The sequence below is a fragment of the Phoca vitulina genome, unplaced genomic scaffold, assembly GCF_004348235.1.
Source record: "Phoca vitulina isolate PV1807 unplaced genomic scaffold, GSC_HSeal_1.0 scaffold20, whole genome shotgun sequence".
Classification (NCBI taxonomy): domain Eukaryota; kingdom Metazoa; phylum Chordata; class Mammalia; order Carnivora; family Phocidae; genus Phoca; species Phoca vitulina.
Window position 1 is genome coordinate 15,487,719 of NW_022589723.1, and position 20,219 is coordinate 15,507,937.

At 42.0% G+C, this 20,219-nt stretch overlaps 1 protein-coding gene across 18 annotated transcripts in view; it reads left to right on the forward strand.

Moving 5' to 3' along the window:
* The window catches only part of SEMA6D (semaphorin 6D), a 593,940-nt gene extending 575,219 nt beyond the window's left edge, over positions 1-18,721 (forward strand). For 6 of the 18 annotated variants that reach the window (XM_032417865.1, XM_032417867.1, XM_032417864.1 and 3 more), the window contains 18 exons: positions 3,988-4,150; positions 4,547-4,658; positions 5,223-5,283; positions 5,394-5,456; positions 5,566-5,667; positions 5,889-5,979; positions 6,419-6,538; positions 7,234-7,322; positions 8,047-8,264; positions 8,374-8,505; positions 8,833-8,988; positions 9,077-9,250; positions 10,052-10,192; positions 10,289-10,366; positions 10,783-10,883; positions 11,242-11,298; positions 12,770-12,937; positions 14,715-18,721. In XM_032417865.1, coding sequence (XP_032273756.1) covers positions 4,042-4,150; positions 4,547-4,658; positions 5,223-5,283; positions 5,394-5,456; positions 5,566-5,667; positions 5,889-5,979; positions 6,419-6,538; positions 7,234-7,322; positions 8,047-8,264; positions 8,374-8,505; positions 8,833-8,988; positions 9,077-9,250; positions 10,052-10,192; positions 10,289-10,366; positions 10,783-10,883; positions 11,242-11,298; positions 12,770-12,937; positions 14,715-16,003 — 3,261 coding nt within the window. In that variant the 5' untranslated portion in view covers positions 3,988-4,041 and the 3' untranslated portion in view covers positions 16,004-18,721. Of the gene's footprint in view, positions 1-2,440; positions 2,526-3,987; positions 4,151-4,546; positions 4,659-5,222; positions 5,284-5,393; positions 5,457-5,565; positions 5,668-5,888; positions 5,980-6,418; positions 6,539-7,233; positions 7,323-8,046; positions 8,265-8,373; positions 8,506-8,832; positions 8,989-9,076; positions 9,251-10,051; positions 10,193-10,288; positions 10,367-10,782; positions 10,884-11,241; positions 11,299-12,769; positions 12,938-14,714 lie in introns of all 18 variants that reach the window. The other 12 variants (XM_032417859.1, XM_032417857.1, XM_032417863.1 and 9 more) reach the window with 9 other exon arrangements.
* The last annotated feature ends 1,498 nt before the right edge of the window (positions 18,722-20,219 follow it).

The window sequence follows — 20,219 nt, forward strand, 5'->3', positions numbered from 1 at the left end:
GAGTCTTGAGTTCAAGCCCCACATCAGGTTCTGTGTTCAGCGGGGAGTCTGCTTGAAGATTCTCTCCCTCTGGCCCTCCCCCAACTCTCTCTCTCTCTTTCTTGCAAATAAAAAAAAAAAATCTTTTTAAAAAAAGAAGTAGCAAATCCCATAATATGAAATTAAGTGCTAAGTGTGGAGCTCATTTCCTGGCACCCTCCCTTCTCTCAAGGATTCTGCCACTCAAACCCTTGCTATCCTGGCAGCTCTGAACTGCTTTTAAGAACTTCCCTCATTATATTTAGGCTTTAGCATCAGATATATGTGGGAGATGCCTATATATAATACAAAAAATGACAAAATATACTTACTCAGTTTCCCCCGTTCTCTGGTTGAAAGGAAAAAAAAATCTCATTTAGGCATGTTCTTTACTGTACCCTTACACATGAGGAAGGTGGTTTCCTCCTCCTCAGAAGCATCTATGTCTGTGAAACTGTATCTTAATCCTCTAAGAACACCCCTGTCATTGTTATGATGGTACTCATAAATGGTTTTGTGAATGGTTGTACATGATAAAAGAGTAATAAGCATTTCTTTCCCCTTCTGGGGTCATGTTTGCCCAATAAGATGTAACAATAATAGTCATAATAATACCTGCTAAAATTTACTAGGCATTTATTATGGGCCAGGTTCTATGTTAGGTGTTTTATTTAGGTTGTCTCATTTAATCCTCAGAAGAGCCTAGGAGGTAGTAATGACAAATTTCCTAATTTACGCTTAAGGAAACTGAGGCTTTAAGAGGTTAAGTCTTAAACAAGATCCCAGAGCCAGGAAGTAAATGGCACAAGCAAGTTTGAACCAGACTTTTCAAACCCCAAGGTCTGTATTTTTCCAACATTTTGCCCTACCTCTTGACTTGTTCTCCTTCAGCATAAGTAGTCTCACTATTTTACTGATCCCCAGAATTAGGAGATATTTCCTTAAATAAGGTAAAAGCCAGATAGTCTGAGGAGTTTATATGCAAAATAAATCTCCCTGGTTCATTTCTCGCAGGTATTTCTAGATCCTTCCCTTCCCAACTCAGTCTTACTTTGATATATATTTTACATTAAATACTTCCATTTATAATTTCTATGGCAAATCTGAAAGTAATTTTTTAAAATAAAGCTTTATGCAGGGACAGGAAGCAATTAGTGGTGGGGCTTTATTTTTAGAGGATGAGATAGGTGGGGGTAGGGTATGAGGAGAAATTGCTTTCTGCAGTGTCAGATGAGTTGAGTGAGTTATAGGAAATGATAGCTCAGCCGGCAACTTGGTGCTTGCCAGTGAGTCAGCAGTGATTTCATCCTCAGCCTCAATGCTGGAATCACAGATGCGAGAGACACCCTTCCTGGTGAGGGCCCCTCCCTGTCCTCCTGTCTGGGACATCAAGGTTCTGCCCACATGATGTGAACCATTCAGTTACCTGTCATGGTGGAGAAAGATTCACAGAACTGTCTGCCTCTTGTTTTCACACAGATATTTCTAAGTTTCTTTAGGATTGATGGGTGCTCCTGATTTTTTCCCCTGACACCCCAGGAGAAACACCCAGTGACTTTCCATCCAGAGGATGAAGTTTGGGATTGATGTCATAACAGCATGTTGTTCTTACGGCAACATTTCACGTGTTTATACTACTTCAACTTTCCAGGGTCTGTATAAATGGCGAAACATGGAAGCACGATGGAAAAGTGAGACAGGAAGACTCTGCTTTAGGAGAAGTCGTACATTAAAAGAGGTCACCTTGTCATCATTGAAAATATGTGCATGTGACAGGACGACTAGAACCAAATCATTACAGTTGTTGTGTTAGGATGGTCAGATTGACAGTGATTGTTTTTTACCTTCTTTTCTAGGTTTAATAAATAGGCTCAAGTTGTGAAAATTATTCTAAAGATAATCCTTTTGTATTTTAAAATAACTCTCTGTGGGGAAAAAATGGCCAAATAGCTTTAATATTTTAGGACATCTTTTTCCCAGACTCTGCCCGGATTCTTCGGTAAAGGTCATGTGCATGGTGTTCAGTAGGGAATGAGTAAGGAGATCTAACTTTGCTCAGAATTTACAGGAGCCAGACATTTACTTCCTTTTCACCCAGTGGAAGGTGGTATTATCCCCATGTTATAAATAAATAAATGAACACTCAGAGAGACAGAAGAAGCTTCCCCAGGTCAGTCAGCTAGTAATTGTGGAGTTCCAACCAAGCCCAAGTCAGACTACTGCCAACAACCACACTTTTTTGACTTGAGTACAAAATGATGCTGCCACGGGTCCCACTCCACCATGCTTTTTGCAGAGCATTTTCGATGTGTTAACTTACTGCTGAATTAATCCTCCGTTAAGAAAAAATGTATTGCAAGATTGTTCTCTCTTTTGCAAAACTAGGATTCTAAAATTCACGTATACTTTGTTTCTACTTTAGTTAGAAAGACAAACATTGAGAGCATTGCATAGCTTACATACCTGTGCATCTGTGTGTTTGGCATTAAGAAGATAAAAGAGGCACAGTAAGTACCCAGTTGAGTAGTTGGACTCACCCAGAATTTGAAGTGATTCTCATGATCTCTCCTAAAGTTCTTAGGTAGATGAGACTGTAGCTAAAGCTAACTGCTATACCGTTCGGTATAGTAGCTGTAAGGGATAATTATGGCCGAGGACGGGGTAGTATTGTTGCAAAGTAGAGCATTTACAGTTTCAAAAAAGCCATCCCGTTGGCCCAGCAGAGCCCTAATTTTCTTGTTTAATAAATTAATAACAGCTAAAGATTTTTTTAATTTTTTGACGGGTAATGTGCAACTAATGCTTAATATTATGCTCAACTAATGTTGAGATGCTGACATACAATATATTGCACATTGTAAATGTACAATTTGAGAAAATCTAACATATGCATACACCTGTGAAGCATCACTTCAATAAAGATAATGAATATATTCATTAGTCCAAAAAGATTTTTTGTAATGCTATATTTTTGAAAGAAAAAAAAAAAACCAGTCACTTAATTTCGTCATTTAATTTGATGAAAAGAGCCCGGATGGAGACTCAGGTGGTGTGAGTCTGTACCCTGATCATGCTCTAAATAGCTCCCTGAAATTCAGTGAGTCCCTTAATTTTTCTAGCCCATGGTTTTCTCATCTGAAAATTGAGGGGGTTGGACTAGATGGTCCCTAAGGCCCCCTGTGGTTCTAAAGTTCAATAAAGCTAAGAGGCCAGGCATACTTAGGGTATTGGTTTGTGTCCAAATGGTTTTATGTAAAAAGGCAGACTTCCCCAGTGGTCTGCTGTCAGCTGTGCTGCTTCAGTCCTGTCCTGCTTAATGGGTAGATCGTGAAATCATTTCATTTCTTTTAATTCTCTTTCACCCTGATTCAATGTCATTCATCTCCTTGCTTCCATGTTGGTCTCAGTAAGCTAAGGGAACTGTTCTACTTAAGAACTTAGGCCTAAGGCTTGAGTAATGCTGGGAATTTGGCAATGCCTTTAGCAAGGATCTGATGAGGGGCGACAGGACCATCAGCTCCCTGGATATTTGTGAGACAGCTTGGGCATTTCATGGGGGGGGTGGGGTGTGCAGAGACAAGCTGTACTGGATATATTTCAGGCTGGGGGAAGGGAAGCAGATTGGAGTTTAATTAAAATTCTAATCCCAACTTAGCCCATCTTCTTGCCAAGTCAGCAGCCAGCATTTCTGTTTGTGGTTCTGGTGATCTTGCTGTGATGACATACATAGTTACCTCAAAAACTCCTGCAAATGTGCCTAAAACTTCCATATACTCACCAGATGCTTTAATCAGAGCTGGCATGTTGCCATCTTTGGCCTGTGTTTTCAGAGATACCTCACCCACCGCTGCCAGGGCTCCTGGTGGGAGGGGGGCACCGGAGAGAGCTTGTGGTGAAAATTGAACTGATTACAAATCAGAAAGTTTCATCACAGCATAGAGATCTTTCCAAATTGTTTCTGTTTTCCAGGTAGCTAAGTGGGATTTCTGAGGAGGGGCTGCTCTGACTTCATCTTGGCCCACCATGAGGTTCTTCCTGCTTTGTGCCTACATGCTGCTCCTGATGATTTCCCAGCTGAGGGCAGTCAGCTTTCCTGAAGATGATGAACCCCTCAATACAGTTGATTATCACTGTAAGTAATCTAAAGAGCATTCTTCTTTTCTGAGAAGGGAGCTTTCTTGGTTTTGATCCTCTACGTGTATTTGTTTTTAGAAAGAGAGTTTTATATGTCTCAAAACTGTTTTTGCATATTAATTGATCCAGAGTCCTTTCTTAGTGTTTGGAGAAAATGGGACAGCTTTGTTGGTTGCTTTTCTAAAGCAACCCATATATAGGTTATATATTTTCTGTTAAAAGAAAAAGACCATTTGCTAACATTCACCATCTTTTATTCATTTGTATTCAAGACCTTAAGAGAGGAATTTAGTTAAAACCCTTCTACAACTAGTATATACAGCTAATCAATGCTGTATATTGATTCTTCAGCTCCATAATCCTGACTGATAGTTTAGCCCATTTTTACTTGCAGATTCAAGGCAATATCCGGTTTTTAGAGGACGCCCTTCAGGCAATGAATCCCAGCACAGGCTGGACTTTCAGCTGATGTTGAAAATTCGAGACACACTTTATATTGCTGGCAGGTAATTTTCCTCTCGTTGGTTTATTAGATTAAAATTCTTTTCTCTTGTGGTGCTTGCATTAATGTGTCTAGTTCATGAAAAACTAATATGTGATTGTGATCAAAAATTGCAAGTAGCCAAAAATATTCACTGAGAAGAGTCAGTGTTGTGTTACCAGGAACAAATACAGAGCTAAAGCCTTCAGCAGTGCTATTTTATTACTGCCATCAAGCAATCATACACCATTCTTTATTCCTAAAGCAGCAGGGGAAAATAAAATCTTTCTTTATTCTTTTTTAACTTGGAATTATTCAAGCAAATATTAGAAGTATGTCTATGCTAATACCAAGTAGCCGTTTGACCCATGCCTGAAGAGAAGAGCTTTCTTTGCTCCCTAACCACAGTGATATATAAAAGCATCTCACTAATGAAAAAGTACTCTTTGTTGACTTTGTTGGAGACAGAGAAAATCCAAATGATCTCCAAAATACAATAAAGGCAGATCTGTAAAAAATAAAATAAGAAGAAGCAGCTTAACACTTTTATGCATTCACATGATATGACTTACTGCCTTGTTTCCAACAGGGATCAAGTTTATACAGTAAACTTGAATGAAATCCCCAAAACAGAAGTAATACCGAGCAAGGTGAGCAAGTGAAATTTATTTGCATTCCCTCAGAACTTGGATAATGTCTCCCTCCCGTCCAAAAATTTTCACTTAAAATACCAAACTTTGGTTTTACTTGGTTAATACAGAAACTGACATGGCGGTCAAGACAACAGGACCGAGAAAACTGTGCTATGAAAGGCAAACATAAAGTAAGTAAAACAGACGAGTTATCTGCCAGAGTTAGTCTTTATGTGGGCTTCACCCAACAATGTCAGCATATGGAATGTCTAATAGTAATTTAATTATTACTTTCTTTAGGATGAATGCCACAACTTTATCAAAGTATTTGTTCCAAGAAACGATGAGATGGTTTTTGTATGTGGTACCAATGCATTTAATCCCATGTGTAGATACTATAGGGTGAGTATATTTCATATGGTGTGCTTTTTTTATCAACTTTTTTTCTTCGCTGTCATGCTGTTAGAGTTGAATCCTTTCTGCTATAACCCATTTATCTCTAATGCTATGGAAGAATAAAGACAAAATTCTTCAAATAGAATTTCAGTACAAATAAAGCAGTATTGCCTTCAAACAGGTACATTGAACAGATGTGACACCAGCTATTTATTTTTCTTTTATAGTTGAATACCTTAGAGTATGACGGGGAGGAAATTAGTGGCCTGGCAAGATGCCCATTTGATGCCAGACAAACCAATGTTGCCCTTTTTGCTGGTAAGATCCTTTAGTGTAATGAATATAAATGATTAATGACATTGAAGGTAAAAGGGAATTTAAAGGAAAAAAGCTCATAACTGGGGTAGCTACCTTGTTATAGGTGTTTCATAGTCTAGGAGCTAGGAAAAAAATTTCCAAAAAAGAGGATTTAAAAGTGAGCATATTATAAGTATTCTGACACTGGGCTCTGTTGTTAACTAGGTCAATGACCCTGAATAAGTGGCTTAGGTTTCTGATACTTAGATCCTTAATCTGTAAAATGAAGTGATACCAGGGGGCAACCTGTCACAGGTTGATTATGAGCATCAGGTCTAGGTTGATTTGTATATATAGGGGTAACAGGTGAAAGCACTCCAAAAGGTATAACATACTACATAGGATAACACACTACAGGATAATTATGGTTATTTTACCCAAATTATAACTCTGGTTTCAGATGGGAAGCTGTATTCTGCCACAGTGGCTGACTTCTTGGCCAGCGATGCTGTTATTTATCGAAGCATGGGTGATGGATCTGCCCTTCGTACAATAAAATATGATTCCAAATGGATAAAAGGTACCCTTGAAAAGCAGCGTTGTGGGATTGCCAAGGGTAGTGGGATGGCCAAATGGGACCAGGAGCCATGGCATCAGGAGGCTCAGTGCATGACTTTATGTTATTTATTTAGAGCAAGTACAAGTTGCTTTGGTTGTAAGCGGGAGCATTGACAAGGAAAGAGGAAATAAGTTGCCATGTCAAGAAAGTAGATTCATCTACAGTTATATCCCAGTTGACCTCAAAAAAGAAAGAGCTCATTTCTTTGTGCCAATTTGCCTACCTCTGAATACACATAATGTTCCTTGTCCACTCCCATCTACCTATCCTCCAGACTTAGCACTGATTATCGATTAGTTCATCTCCGCAGAGCCACTTTGTTCTTTGGAGTCTAGATACCAAGATTTTTCATTCTCCATGTAAGAAGTTTTCTTCCCTAGTTAAATAGGTTAATGAATAAATCTGTTGAAACAAAGACCTTTGCTGTAGTTCAGTTCCAATAGGCTTTTTACAGTCCATTAGCTGACATGAAAGACGGTAGGTTCCTTGAAGCTTCAACACACCCATACTGGGACTCCTTGAGTGCGTTGGCATATTGGGGTTCTCACTAGTTTGTGTGTAGCTATGTGTCGTCTGTCAGTCATGCTGAGCAGCCGGGGTCTTGTGCTAATTGAACTATCCTTTAGGAACCAGTTTGTTTTCGATTTCTCTTTCAGAGCCACATTTTCTTCATGCCATAGAATATGGAAACTTTGTCTATTTCTTCTTTCGAGAAATTGCTGTGGAACATAATAATTTAGGCAAGGCAAGTATATGCACTTGACTTGTATCCTGGACTTGTACTGCATGGAATTGAGCCCGCTTTGGTAGAGTTTTGCTGTTTGCGTGGTTTCCAGCACTCAGTGCATTTAGGGCCAAGTGCAGAGAAGTGAATTGCTTATCATGAGAATAATTGCGGGAAAACAGCTGAACAATGGCCAGCGTGAGAATAGCAACCTTAGGCCTTGAGATGGTTTCATTTTTTCTGTCACCACCGAGAGTGTTCTACAGGCACCCTTGAGCTATGGATGCTTCTTTAACGCTTTAGAAATCTGTTGATCGTTTGTTCTCTCTCAGCATCAAAAGGCAGGATGGAAAGTAGAGGCCCCTATTCAATTTTGAGGGCTTCAGTAAAAGCCCGTATAATTTTAAAGCATCGCAGCCTCGTTTTGCCAAGTTTAAGGATGGCACATTTCATTAGCGATCTAAGAGACCAAGTGGGAGACCAAGTGTGGGGATGGTTCGCATTCCCCCAGCCAGATCGACAGCTTACTTCTTGGGGAGCTCATTTGGCAGAACAGGAAAATGGCCCTCTTTTCTCCCAGGTAAATCTAGTTTACCTTCTTACCAGACAAATCCCTAGAGAAAAGATTGCTAGATTCTTTCGAGCCAGACGTATCTTTAGCACTTTTGTGTTAAATAGCAACTTTTCCTTTCTGTTCCCCCTCCCTGCGCATAACCCTGTGGCTTTGCTCTCATCCCCTGGGCAGGCTGTGTATTCCCGTGTGGCCCGCATCTGTAAAAATGACATGGGTGGCTCCCAGCGGGTCCTGGAGAAACACTGGACTTCATTTCTGAAGGCTCGGCTTAACTGCTCTGTCCCCGGAGATTCGTTTTTCTACTTTGATGTTCTGCAGTCTATTACAGACATCATACAAATCAATGGCATCCCCACTGTGGTCGGGGTGTTCACCACACAGCTCAACAGGTGAGAACCGAGCCCTGGCACTTCTCAAGCTGTTCTGTGCATGCTTCTGGGACCCAGGAGTGGGCCTCCTGTTGTTGGATGCTTTCCCTGATGCTGTCCCCCTTTGCAGCATTCCTGGGTCTGCAGTGTGTGCATTTAGCATGGATGACATTGAAAAAGTATTCAAAGGACGGTTTAAAGAACAGAAAACCCCAGATTCTGTGTGGACAGCAGTCCCCGAAGACAAAGTACCGAAGCCAAGGTAAAGAAAAAAAAGACAGAAAGTGGTTTTTGTCTTTAACAAAACCCTCTGGTCACTGGAAGCATCCATCCTCAGAGAGCAGGGGGACCAACCTCCCGTGCCAGGAAGGGGTCCGCGGGGCGGGGGGGGGGGGGGGGCACTGCAGACAGAGCCAGTCCACTGAGCCCCGCGGGGGTGAATGCGGAGAGCCTTCTGAGCGCAGGGAGAGAGCGCTACTCCTCTGGTTTTGCCCATTCTCCTTTCTTTCTCAGCCTCTTCTTTCAGAATGGACACTTCTCCCCTAGATACAGTTTGTGAGAGGGAAAAAACACACTGTTTTCCTTTCAGGCCTGGCTGTTGTGCAAAGCATGGCCTTGCCGAAGCTTATAAAACCTCCATCGATTTCCCTGATGAAACCCTGTCGTTCATCAAATCCCACCCGCTAATGGACTCTGCCGTCCCACCCATTGCCGACGAGCCCTGGTTCACAAAGACCCGGATCAGGTAATACCGCTGGAACAGCAGCCCCTCCCCTCTAACACCTTCTCTTCCCATTGGCCCCCCCTCTGACTTGGCCTACCTCCTCTGGCAGGTACAGACTGACGGCCATCGCCGTCGACCACACTGCCGGGCCCCACCAGAACTACACAGTCATCTTTGTTGGCTCTGAAGCTGGCGTGGTGCTTAAAGTTTTGGCAAAGACCAGTCCTTTCTCTTTGAATGACAGTGTATTGCTGGAAGAGATTGAAGCATACAACCATGCAAAGTAGGTGTATTTTACGAGAAGGCTTTTCAGCACGGCTCGAAACTTTCCGGCGTGTATTTCATCTAGTAATTTCCTTTGCGCCCCAGAAATTAGCAGTGGTTGGGCATATTAGTGTTTGGTTTGGTTTTGTCTTTCCTTAGGGAAATAAATCCTGAGTTTGTTGTTTTTCCTGAGTCCACTAGGGCTAGGATGGTGGGCAGTGGATTCGTTTAAAAATAATCCAGCCCTCATTTCTTCCACCTATGGGCAGTGATGGCGTGTTAGTAGCCACCCCTGATGCCCCGCAGGTTTATTTTCGGCCGCTGCCTGCGGCAGACAGTTGGTTGCAAGTATGCACATGCGCATGCTCACAATGCAAGTCTTCCAACCACTGATACAAAAGATAACTGGACGGTTAAAACAAACAACAAGTAGGTGAGAGAAATGGAGCAAAGGAGACTAAAGAGATCAGAAACATCTAGCCCAGCAAGATTTAAGTGCATTGAAACCCTGGCCTTTTTCTTTCCCTTTGGTCTAAAGTGGTCTTCACAAACACAGTTCCCTTCCGTCACCAGAACAAGAAAGCAATCTTAAAACAAACAAACAAACAAAAAAAAAAACAACTCTTTGTCCAACCTGAAGTTTAACCAATTCTAGAATTATTACTTCCCAAACTATGTACTTAACTGGTTTGCTACTGAGAATATCCCTCAGGATCTCCCAGCTCTTAGTAACTGCAAAGCCAAACCCCACTTGCCTTGCATATTTCGTGTAGCTTTCGACTTCCTAAACATAGGGCTTCAAATGTATCCCCAAATACAGGTGTAATGCTGAGAATGAGGAGGACAGAAAGGTCGTCTCATTACAGTTGGATAAAGACCATCACGCTGTGTACGTGGCGTTCTCCAGCTGCGTTATTCGCCTCCCCCTCAGTCGCTGTGAGCGTTACGGATCCTGTAAAAAGTAAGCTGATGTTTCTTTCCTTACCATGGGTCTTGCAGCGTCGTGACCTTTGATGATGAGAAAATCCAAGTTCCATTCTGTTTGGTTTTTATACAGGTCTTGTGTTGCATCTCGGGACCCGTACTGTGGCTGGTTAAGCCAGGGCACCTGTGGCAGAGTGACCCCAGGGATGCTGTAAGTATGCTCTGTCACATTAGCCAGGATCTTCGGAGAGCTGCCTCTGTCTTCTCGGGGGTCTCTAAAGCTAGACATTTAAGAAAAATTCCAGTAATACTACTTTTGTTCTTTCCTTCCTCTCTTTTCTTTTTTTGATATGGGAGAAGTAAAAAAGAAAAGAGAAAAGAAAAGATCAGATCTGGGGCTGTAATAAGGAAGGAAGATTGTAGACAGCATAATACCTGAGGGAAATGGATGGAGAGAACAAACGATTCTCTCTCCTCTCTTAAACATTCTAGTGGCCAGATGTTGAAAGAAGAAATACTCGTTTTAGCAAGCTGTGTTGAAATGTCCATTTTTTTCTCTCCGCCCATTCTTACTAATCGGTCTGTGTTCTTGGTTCTGCTCTGGTTGTCACTTATGTCCCTATGAAGGCTGTTAACCGAAGACTTCTTTGCTTTCCATAACCACAGCGCTGGAGGATACGAACAAGACACAGAATACGGCAACACGGCCCACCTAGGGGACTGCCATGGTAAGCCCGGATCTTCCTTCTCCTTCTAGCAGTTCTTTTTGACCACATTTGCACGTGAACATTATTTTACAATCAGCCTTTTAATGGCTCAGGACACATACCACCTAGCATTTAACTTAAACTTCGCAAAAGCTGAGCTGTTTGGTCATGGGGATGCGTTAGAGAAGAATCTTACTTTTTTTTTTTTTCCTTCACCGTTTACAATTTTGTAGAAAATCTAGAGAAAGGTAGTCTAACCAGTAGGTTAATCTTTTAATTTATAGTCTTTTCTTTTGACTTTTTTAGTTAATTGGAATTCATAAATTTTGCTTTCTTTTGGTTACTTTTTACTGATTACTTGTTCCTTTAATTCTTTTAGAAATTTTGCCTACTTCAACTACACCAGATTACAAAATATTTGGCGGTCCAACATCTGGTTAGTTTTTTTTAATTTTTTTGAATTAACAACCTTTTCTTTCCTTCAGTTCAGCATTTTCAGCCCCTTCTCCCCTCCTTTTGCGCAGTTTGGCAGCCTTTCATGTTTCTGCTTTCACTCATAATCCCACCGATGGTACTGAAAGACTTTTTCTTACTCAGCACTCCACCCCTGTGTAGCATGTTAACAGTTCATCATTGACCAAGGCACATCCCGTAAGAAAAATCAAATGGATTCACGTAGACTGCATTCCAGCTGCACGCCCGCCCACCCAAGCTTTTCTTCTCTCTCACCCCTGTGCATTGTGGATGCTCCCTCTGGCCATCTATACTGAATGGATGGCAGAATTTCATTGTTTCCCCCTTCTCTCCTCACCTCTCCTAAGGCCTAGTAAACAAATACACATTTCCCCAAAATGTGTATTTATACATTTTAGACATCTTTTTTTGAATGGTTTGCAGTGAGCCCGGGAATCTTTGAATGTTGTGGTCTCGGTGGTGTGCAGAAGGCTCCCGTTGAATGAAGCTGGTATCTGATGTATGAAGGTGTTCAGTGGGCTCTCCGTGCCCGTCTGTCTGTATCTGTTTTGGAGTCTTCATCTGCGACCATTGCACCAGTCTGAACGGGGGTCTCCAGAATTTTAACCTAAAACCGTATGCTTACATTCTGAGGGAAAAGCTACTTTGTGGAAATCAGTAACACACGTGCTAAGAGGTTCAGTTCCTTCCGGTCCTCCTGCTGCTTCTAAAGCTCACAGCAGTTTCATTCCTCAAAAGGGAGAAAAGGATGCCAGATCTTACGTATCAGAGCATCCTTATTCAGTTTATAAATGCCATTTCTTTTGCATGAGTTGCTGCTAATTCTTTGGAAGAAATTCCCTGAGCATGTTGAAAAGCCCAGGTGAGGTTCCTCCCTGCTTCAGTGCTTTACCGCGGATGGTGGGAGGCCTCACTGCACAGATGGACGGGAGGTCCGTGGTAGACACACAACAACCTGCTCCAGTGGGTCAGAAGTCAAGTGTTCACGCAGGTGTTTCCTGACGAAGTTACCCCGTAGGTTCCCCAGTGAAGGATCCACAGTCTCCAACCGTCCAGGACAATGCTTTTAGACATAGACACAAAAAGAAATGAACTGATGCCATCTCACAAAAAGACGAGAAAGGAGCAGTTCATCTTTGGGATTTGTATTACCTTTTCCACGAGGGTCATTCATCACATAGGGGCTTCGGTAGGAGCGTTTTCAGTGTCTCTAGTTTTGAAATCCGCTTAATTTGTCTTTATGGTTAATTTTTAGTTTTTCTTTTTCCCTTGCAAGAAAGAGGTTTCGTATAGTCTCTTTGAATGTGTTTTTTTTATGAAATCCTAGAACAGGCTTTCTCATAAAATTGATTGAAACTTTACTTAAAAATGCAACAGATCAGAGAAATCTATCAGCACTACCCACGTTAATAAAAATCTGTTTGCCACCACAGACATGGAGGTATCTTCATCATCTGTTACCACAATGGCAAGTATCCCAGAAATTACACCTAAAGTGATTGATACCTGGAGACCTAAACTGACGAGCTCCCGGAAATTTGTAGTTCAAGATGACCCAAACACTTCTGATTTTACTGATCCTTTATCAGGTATCCCAAAGGGTAAGGCCTCACCAGGGAACTCATCTCTTGCTGAGTGGAAACCTGATTCCTGATATCTCTGAGAAGCTGGTGGATGTAGGGTTTCCCCGGGGGTGGACTGACACAGCTCTGCTGTTATTCACGCCACCTCCCCTGGCTGCCCTCACTCCGGTTTCTGTGCTTGTATGGAGTGCGTCCCTTCACAGACCAAAGAGGTGGAAAGCTGTGAAAGAAAAGGTTGAGAAGATGGCCCCTCAGACAATCTAGTCTGTGTTGGTTTCTGCCTGAAGATGCTGAGAGGCTGCTCAGTGTCAGAGAATTTCCAGGACCACCTCAACAACATCAAAACACCAAACTCATTAATTGCAAATATCCTGGTATCAGATGTTTTGTCTAATAGCCTTTCCCAGCCTTCTGTTTAGCTTCGATTCCATATGCAATATGAAAAGGATATGCAAGGTGCTAGTGAGTTGCTTGAATGTCACAAGCAATAAAACATAACAGAGCACTTGTCCATAACTATCACTTTCAGCCCTTAATAGAAGCAGTTATAAAACAGCTGCCTGGTGAGCTAGCTTAGTAGACATATTACTCCGGGAAAAAAAAAAAAATCTCTTCTTTGGTGCTTAGCAAACTACGGTATCAGGTTTCCAATCAGTTTTTATGCCAGTACATTGTCATTTATGATTTACGTCTGTTGATTTGGGTTTTACACGTTTTCATTGTAAACAGTTTTATAATCATTCTTTCTGTTTTGTTTCCTTCAGTAGTATCATTTCCTTCTACTTTTCTTTCTTTGTCTTTCCGAGTGCCACTGAATTCCATAATCCCGAACATTGATTAAAAGCAACTAATGTTCAAAGGCCTTAGTACTAACCTAAAGCAACAGAATCTTCAAAATTACTCTGATTTAACCTTATCCTGGGATAGCTGTGCTTATAGCATGTAACAGACTTGGATACCTCTTGAACTAACATTTCTTTGATTGACTGTTAGATGTCTGTGGTTGCATTAAAAATCCCAACAATTACAAACTAATCCACTCTTCTTCTAGTCTAACTTAAATATTTCCTAAATATCTCAAGACAATTGGATAATATCACTTAACTACTACATATTATACTTCTCTAGACTCTCTGGATTTCTTTCATAGCAAGCAAGTCAAGAGTAATTCACTCCAAGATGGAATGAAAAAAAAATATCAAAGCAAACATGGAAGTCCGTATTTGTAGCTAGCAACGACCAAGCAGGCGCTTTTTGTTTGTGAACCAGTTGTGTGTCTTTTCTAGTTAAGATAGCATAGTTATTTTAGCATACTTATTTTAGCATAATGTACATTTATGCCAACCCATACATTTTCCTAATTCCAGCAGTTGCCCAGTAATCCTGACTTACGAATTAGGAGAAAATCATGAGACAAAACACTTCGAAGCATTTCTAAATTGGCCATTTAGAAAATACGTACTTTCTAACTCTAATTTTTAGACCCCCAAACTCTTAAAATTTTGAATGTTAGATAACAACTACTTAGAAGGGATTTTGGGGAAAAACACACATGCATACGGATCAGTGGGAGATCAGAGTTATCCTGGCATTTGCAGCAATCGTATATGTCTCTGGGGATCCGATCATGACTCAAGAAAAATAAATAGATGAGAATTTGAGAGTCTCCCTGACCCTCCAGGCTAAGCATACGGACCATGAGAAGGTAGTGTTGGCTCAATGGAAGCCATTTGCTGGCTCATATCATTGGAAAGAAGCAGCTCACTCAGACTCTGTTTCTGCGTGTCTGTTGCAGGTGTGCGATGGGAGGTCCAGTCGGGAGAGTCCAACCAGATGGTCCACATGAATGTCCTCATCACCTGTGTCTTTGCCGCTTTTGTTTTGGGTGCATTCATTGCAGGTGTGGCAGTGTACTGCTATCGTGACCTGTTTGTTCGGAAAAACAGAAAGATTCATAAAGATGCAGAATCTGCCCAGTCGTGCACAGACTCCAGTGGAAGTTTTGCCAAACTGAATGGTCTCTTTGACAGCCCAGTCAAGGAATATCAACAGAATATCGATTCTCCCAAATTGTACAGTAACCTGCTGACCAGTCGGAAAGAGTTGCCTCCCAACGGAGATACTAAATCCATGGTGATGGACCATCGGGGCCAACCTCCCGAACTGGCTGCTCTCCCCACGCCTGAGTCTACACCTGTGCTTCACCAGAAGACCCTGCAGGCCATGAAGAGCCACTCAGACAAGGCCCATGGCCATGGGGCTTCAAGGAAAGAAACCCCACAGTTTTTCCCTTCTAGTCCACCACCCCATTCCCCATTAAGTCACGGGCATATCCCCAGTGCCATTGTTCTTCCTAATGCTACTCATGACTACAACACGTCTTTCTCAAACTCCAATGCTCACAAAGCTGAAAAGAAGCTTCAAAACATTGACCACCCACTTACCAAGTCATCCAGTAAAAGAGATCACCGGCGTTCTGTGGATTCCAGAAATACCCTCAATGATCTCCTGAAGCATCTAAATGACCCAAACAGCAACCCCAAAGCCATCATGGGAGATATCCAGATGGCCCACCAGACCCTAATGCTGGATCCTGTGGGACCTATGTCTGAGGTCCCACCCAAGGTCCCCAACCGGGAGGCATCACTATACTCTCCTCCTTCAACTCTCCCCAGAAATAGCCCAACCAAGCGAGTGGACGTCCCCACCACTCCTGGAGTCCCAATGACGTCTCTGGAAAGACAAAGGGGTTATCACAAAAATTCCTCGCAGAGGCACTCTATATCTGCAATGCCTAAAAACTTAAACTCACCAAATGGTGTTTTGTTGTCTAGACAGCCTAGTATGAACCGTGGAGGGTACATGCCCACCCCCACTGGGGCTAAGGTGGACTATATTCAGGGCACGCCAGTGAGTGTTCATCTGCAGCCTTCCCTCTCCAGACAGAGCAGCTATACAAGTAATGGCACCCTTCCTAGGACGGGACTAAAGAGGACACCGTCCTTAAAACCTGATGTGCCACCAAAGCCTTCATTTGTTCCTCAAACCACGTCTGTCAGACCACTGAACAAATACACTTACTAGACCTCAAGTGTGCTATTCTCCGTGTGGCTTTATCCTGTCCATGTTGTTGAGAGGATGATGTTGTAAGGGTACCTTAAGATAAGAGACTCCCTTGTATTTTAAGAGAACCAAGTGGCCAAAGAAACTCTTTCTAACTTTGGCAACATCAGAACTTGCCACATGTAGCTACAACAGCAAAGCTTCTGTGTACTTGCCCGAAAACAAAGGAAGGTGCTGGTCATTCCATTTCTTTTGTTTGAAGCTAAAGAGATGTGTAGCTCCCAGGGGCTACCCTACCAGTAGAGAGAGCTGATACAGTACTCAGAAGAATCTGTGAGCAAATACTTGAAAATGGGTTCAACTTAGACTACCATTGTGTGTGGTCTTCCCATTAAATGTGAACATTTTAATTGTATGCATTCACCTTGCCTCTTGCACAAATGTCGAAAAACAATGGTAATGTCTCAAAGAAATGAACTTGTAGATTACCAAACGATTTGCTAAAAATTCAGTCTTTGACCCAAACTGTAGCATTTTTTTCAAGTGTGGCATTTTTTTCATGCCACCAATGAACTGTGGTGTGTGTGCGTGTGTGTGCGTGCGTTCGTGCATATGTGTGTGTGAGTGTGTGTGTGTTCTCTACCCACTAGGATTTGTTTTGGTGCCCATTGCATCTTTTTGTGCTATGGACTTGTTTACATTGAGCATGACTGAACAAGAGACAATAACTTCTTCCCACAGCAGTCCATTGGGTTCAGCTTTGAGAAAAGAAACAAATAAAATCAAGGCTGATTTGACCATCAAAATGATTCACTTGACTCACATGGTCCCCAATGCCAGAATGTAAGAGTTCTAAGTAATTTTGTGCTGCTATTCATTAAAACTTCTATTACAGTCTTGCCAGCTTAAGGAGATAGAGATGTTAAGAGGTATCCTTGATTTATCAACCAGTATTCAGTAGTAAAATTTACCTGTCCACTGTGAATCCAAACCTGACTCACTGTATTTAACCTTGGACACACTAATAAGGTTTTATTTTGATGTTGTTTGGTTTCTCCTGTGTAGTATAATTTCTCTTCCTTTAACTCCTCCTACCCCCAAGATCAAAGAACAAAACAAAACAGAAGACAAAAGAAGGGGATGTGAAAGGATTTCTAATTGGCCTAACAGAGAGAGTCTCTGAAAACCGAACAGTGGTGCAATCATGTTGTCTATGTTGTGTTATATGAGAATTTTCTTTTAAGTCATGCAGGTAATGACAATATACTGTAAATATTACATGTGAGTTTACCTGAATCTGTGCATTTTGTGCCTTATTCATGAGAATGATAGAAGTACTAAAATATGTCAAGTTTTTTCAGTATAGCACATCATTTACCGAGTGCCAGTTGTAAATGTTTTTCAACCAGCACCTGAAAAGACTTTTAAAAAATCGTGAAAACAACCTAGAACAATTGTCCAACAGTCCACCCAAATAGCAGCATTACATCCTTTGCCATGATAAACATTCCACTCCTGCTTTCCTCAGGATGAAACAGTGATAATGTGAAGTCAAATGAGGTTTCTCGGGTAATGTGACACCTGCGGGAACCGTAGAGTCATTTATTCATAGTTTTGCAGAAGCCACTTACAGTTGATGATGTGTAACCCCGATGACTGTTTCAGTTAATATGCTGCACACCACACCATGGTTTATTGAACCTAATCTAGAAAGTACCAAGGCAGAGGAATGCTCCTGACTTAGACAAGTAATTTCAACTGATTTCTTGTGATAACACTGATGATCTGTATCACTTGGGGGAGGATGGGTTGCAGAAGACCAGAGCATTTTTATACAGATTGTAGAATACTGATACAGTTATTCTTTTCCTTTGAGAATATTGTTTTATAAGGAACGTGATTCCCTGAGATCTCTGGAAACTCAAAAACTAGGAAGAACTTCTGTTCTTGAAACACGTCAGCTTTGCAACTAAAATATTACAGATTAATAATAAATTAAACCAACCAACGATAAATACTATTCAGTCCACCGCCAACAAACGTGTTTGAATTCACCTTACCAATATTAATCCCAGCGTGTGGAAAATGGAACAGTAACTCTATGTGAACCCGGATAACATTTTGTAACATTGTGCTGCCTTGTAGTTTGTAATGTGAGTTCTATCGGTATTTATGTTGAAATTTCTAACATAAAATCTAGTCTCTATCCTGTTAATTTAATTTTTAAATGCTTTATCCATTTGTGCAAAGGTAAACACAGATTGTATCTTTTTTAATGGTACGGCATAAAAAGTAACCCTAAAGTGAAGTGGCTCTATACTGTTTTATAGAGTACTTTAACATGTATAGATATCTTGTAAACTTGTATTGTGGATGTGTAAATAATATGTACTTTGGGTTTTTAACACCGCATGTAAAGTCAAAATAAAATATACAAATCATTATATCCTGCCTCTTGATACGGAAGAGGTTTATGACTTACCATGTTTATTAGAGTCAGTCAGCACCACTGAGAGTTTCTTTTAAAATGTACCAGAATATTCTTATCTGGAATATTTGCTACTTGGTCATGGTTCCGCCACTGTTCTCTTCTTGGGAAGCTGATACTGATCTCTTCTTGGGAAGCTGATACTGATAGGCAGAGCCCCTGAGAAACTGAGAAATGAGGCAGAAAGCCCGATGAACTGCGCCCCCATCCACAGGCAAATGCTTCAGGCAGACGTACCAGCGACTCGCCTTGTCCACACACCTAGTTCGACAGGCAGTTTTAAAACGCATGATTTGTATTCCCATGTGAAAATTTTGATGTCCTTTTAGTCCAAAATTACAGCTAGAAAACCAGGTTCCCGGGAACATTTCTTGCTATTTGGTAGACGGCCTTTCTCCATCCCATTGTTTTAATCGAACAGACTACGTTAAGAGGTATCTTCCCCAAATATGGCAATGGGAGACAAAATCATGATCCCATTTTAGGAGACAAAATTATGATTCCGTTTGGTCCTGCCTTTAGCATGGGCTGAGCCGGTGGCCCCTGTCCTTGCCTCTTGGGGGTTTTGAAGGTGTCACGACACTTGTGGGAGAGACGACGGGAGTGTCCGTAGCAATCTCTGTGCCCTCGGTCCCAGCTGTGCTCCTGCCCCAAGCCCCTCTGTACCTCCTCCCTGGCCCTGTTTTCTCCCGGAGCCCCAGCAGCGTCTCTGCAGAAATTGGAGCTGCCATACTCCTGTCCGGGGGCCTTGTTCTCCTTCGTGGTGTCATCTAATTAGGCTGCTGTATTTCACTATTCGTTCAGTGGTATTCCGGGGTCCTTTTTCATTCCTGTCATGGCGTACTCCCGTCTAGAGATGCGAGGGAAGGTTTGCAGGGATTCTCCCATGAGAGGAAAAGATTGGGGCCGGGGGGGGGGGGTGATTTGCCCCTTTGTACAGCTACCACCACTACAGCTGGTCGTCAGCGAGCCGGTGCCTGCCACAGGTCATGGAGCCTGACTTGGGACTCGAAAGCCTGCCCCACCGTTGCGGGAAGGCTGGGTCAGCCTGTGGCCCCCTGCAGTGCTGGAGGAGGTGGAAGGTTTCCTCCCAACCCACTGACTTGCAGAAGTTGGTTTATAACTCTTAGGGTTTGGGCAAATGGAAGAAGGAAGAGACAACTAAGGAAACTCTATCTTCAATCTTGTTTCTTCCTGGGCTTCCTAACCATTGATTTCTCCTTCATTTACATTGCCTATTTCTATTAAAGTGGTGCTTATTATGCCTTATGGTCATCATGCCAGTTTTTCTGGGTTTAGTGATTTTTTTTTCTTCTAAAAAGTGTATTTTTCTTGGGGTGCCTGGGTGGCTCAGTTGGTTAAGTGTCTGCCTTTGGCTCAGGTCATGATCCCGGGGTCCTGGGATCAAGCCCCCCATTGGGCTCCCTGCTCAGTGGGGAGTCTGCTTCTCCCTCTCCCTTTGCCCCTCCCCCCTGCTTGTGCTCTCTCTCTCTCTCGCTCTCTCCCTCTCTGTCTCTCTCTCTCAAAAAAAAAGTGCATCTTTCTCTTCTCCCTTTATAGGAGATTTCTCTTGGCTTTTTTCAATCATGGATATCTTTGATAATTTAATGAATAATACAAACTGGGAGCTGAATTTCATTTTCCTTTTCAGGGGATTTACAGACCCCTAAAACCACATCTGTGAATCCTCAAGATAAATGCTTAGATGCCACTTGAGAGATGTGGGATTAGAGAACTTGGAGCTTTTCA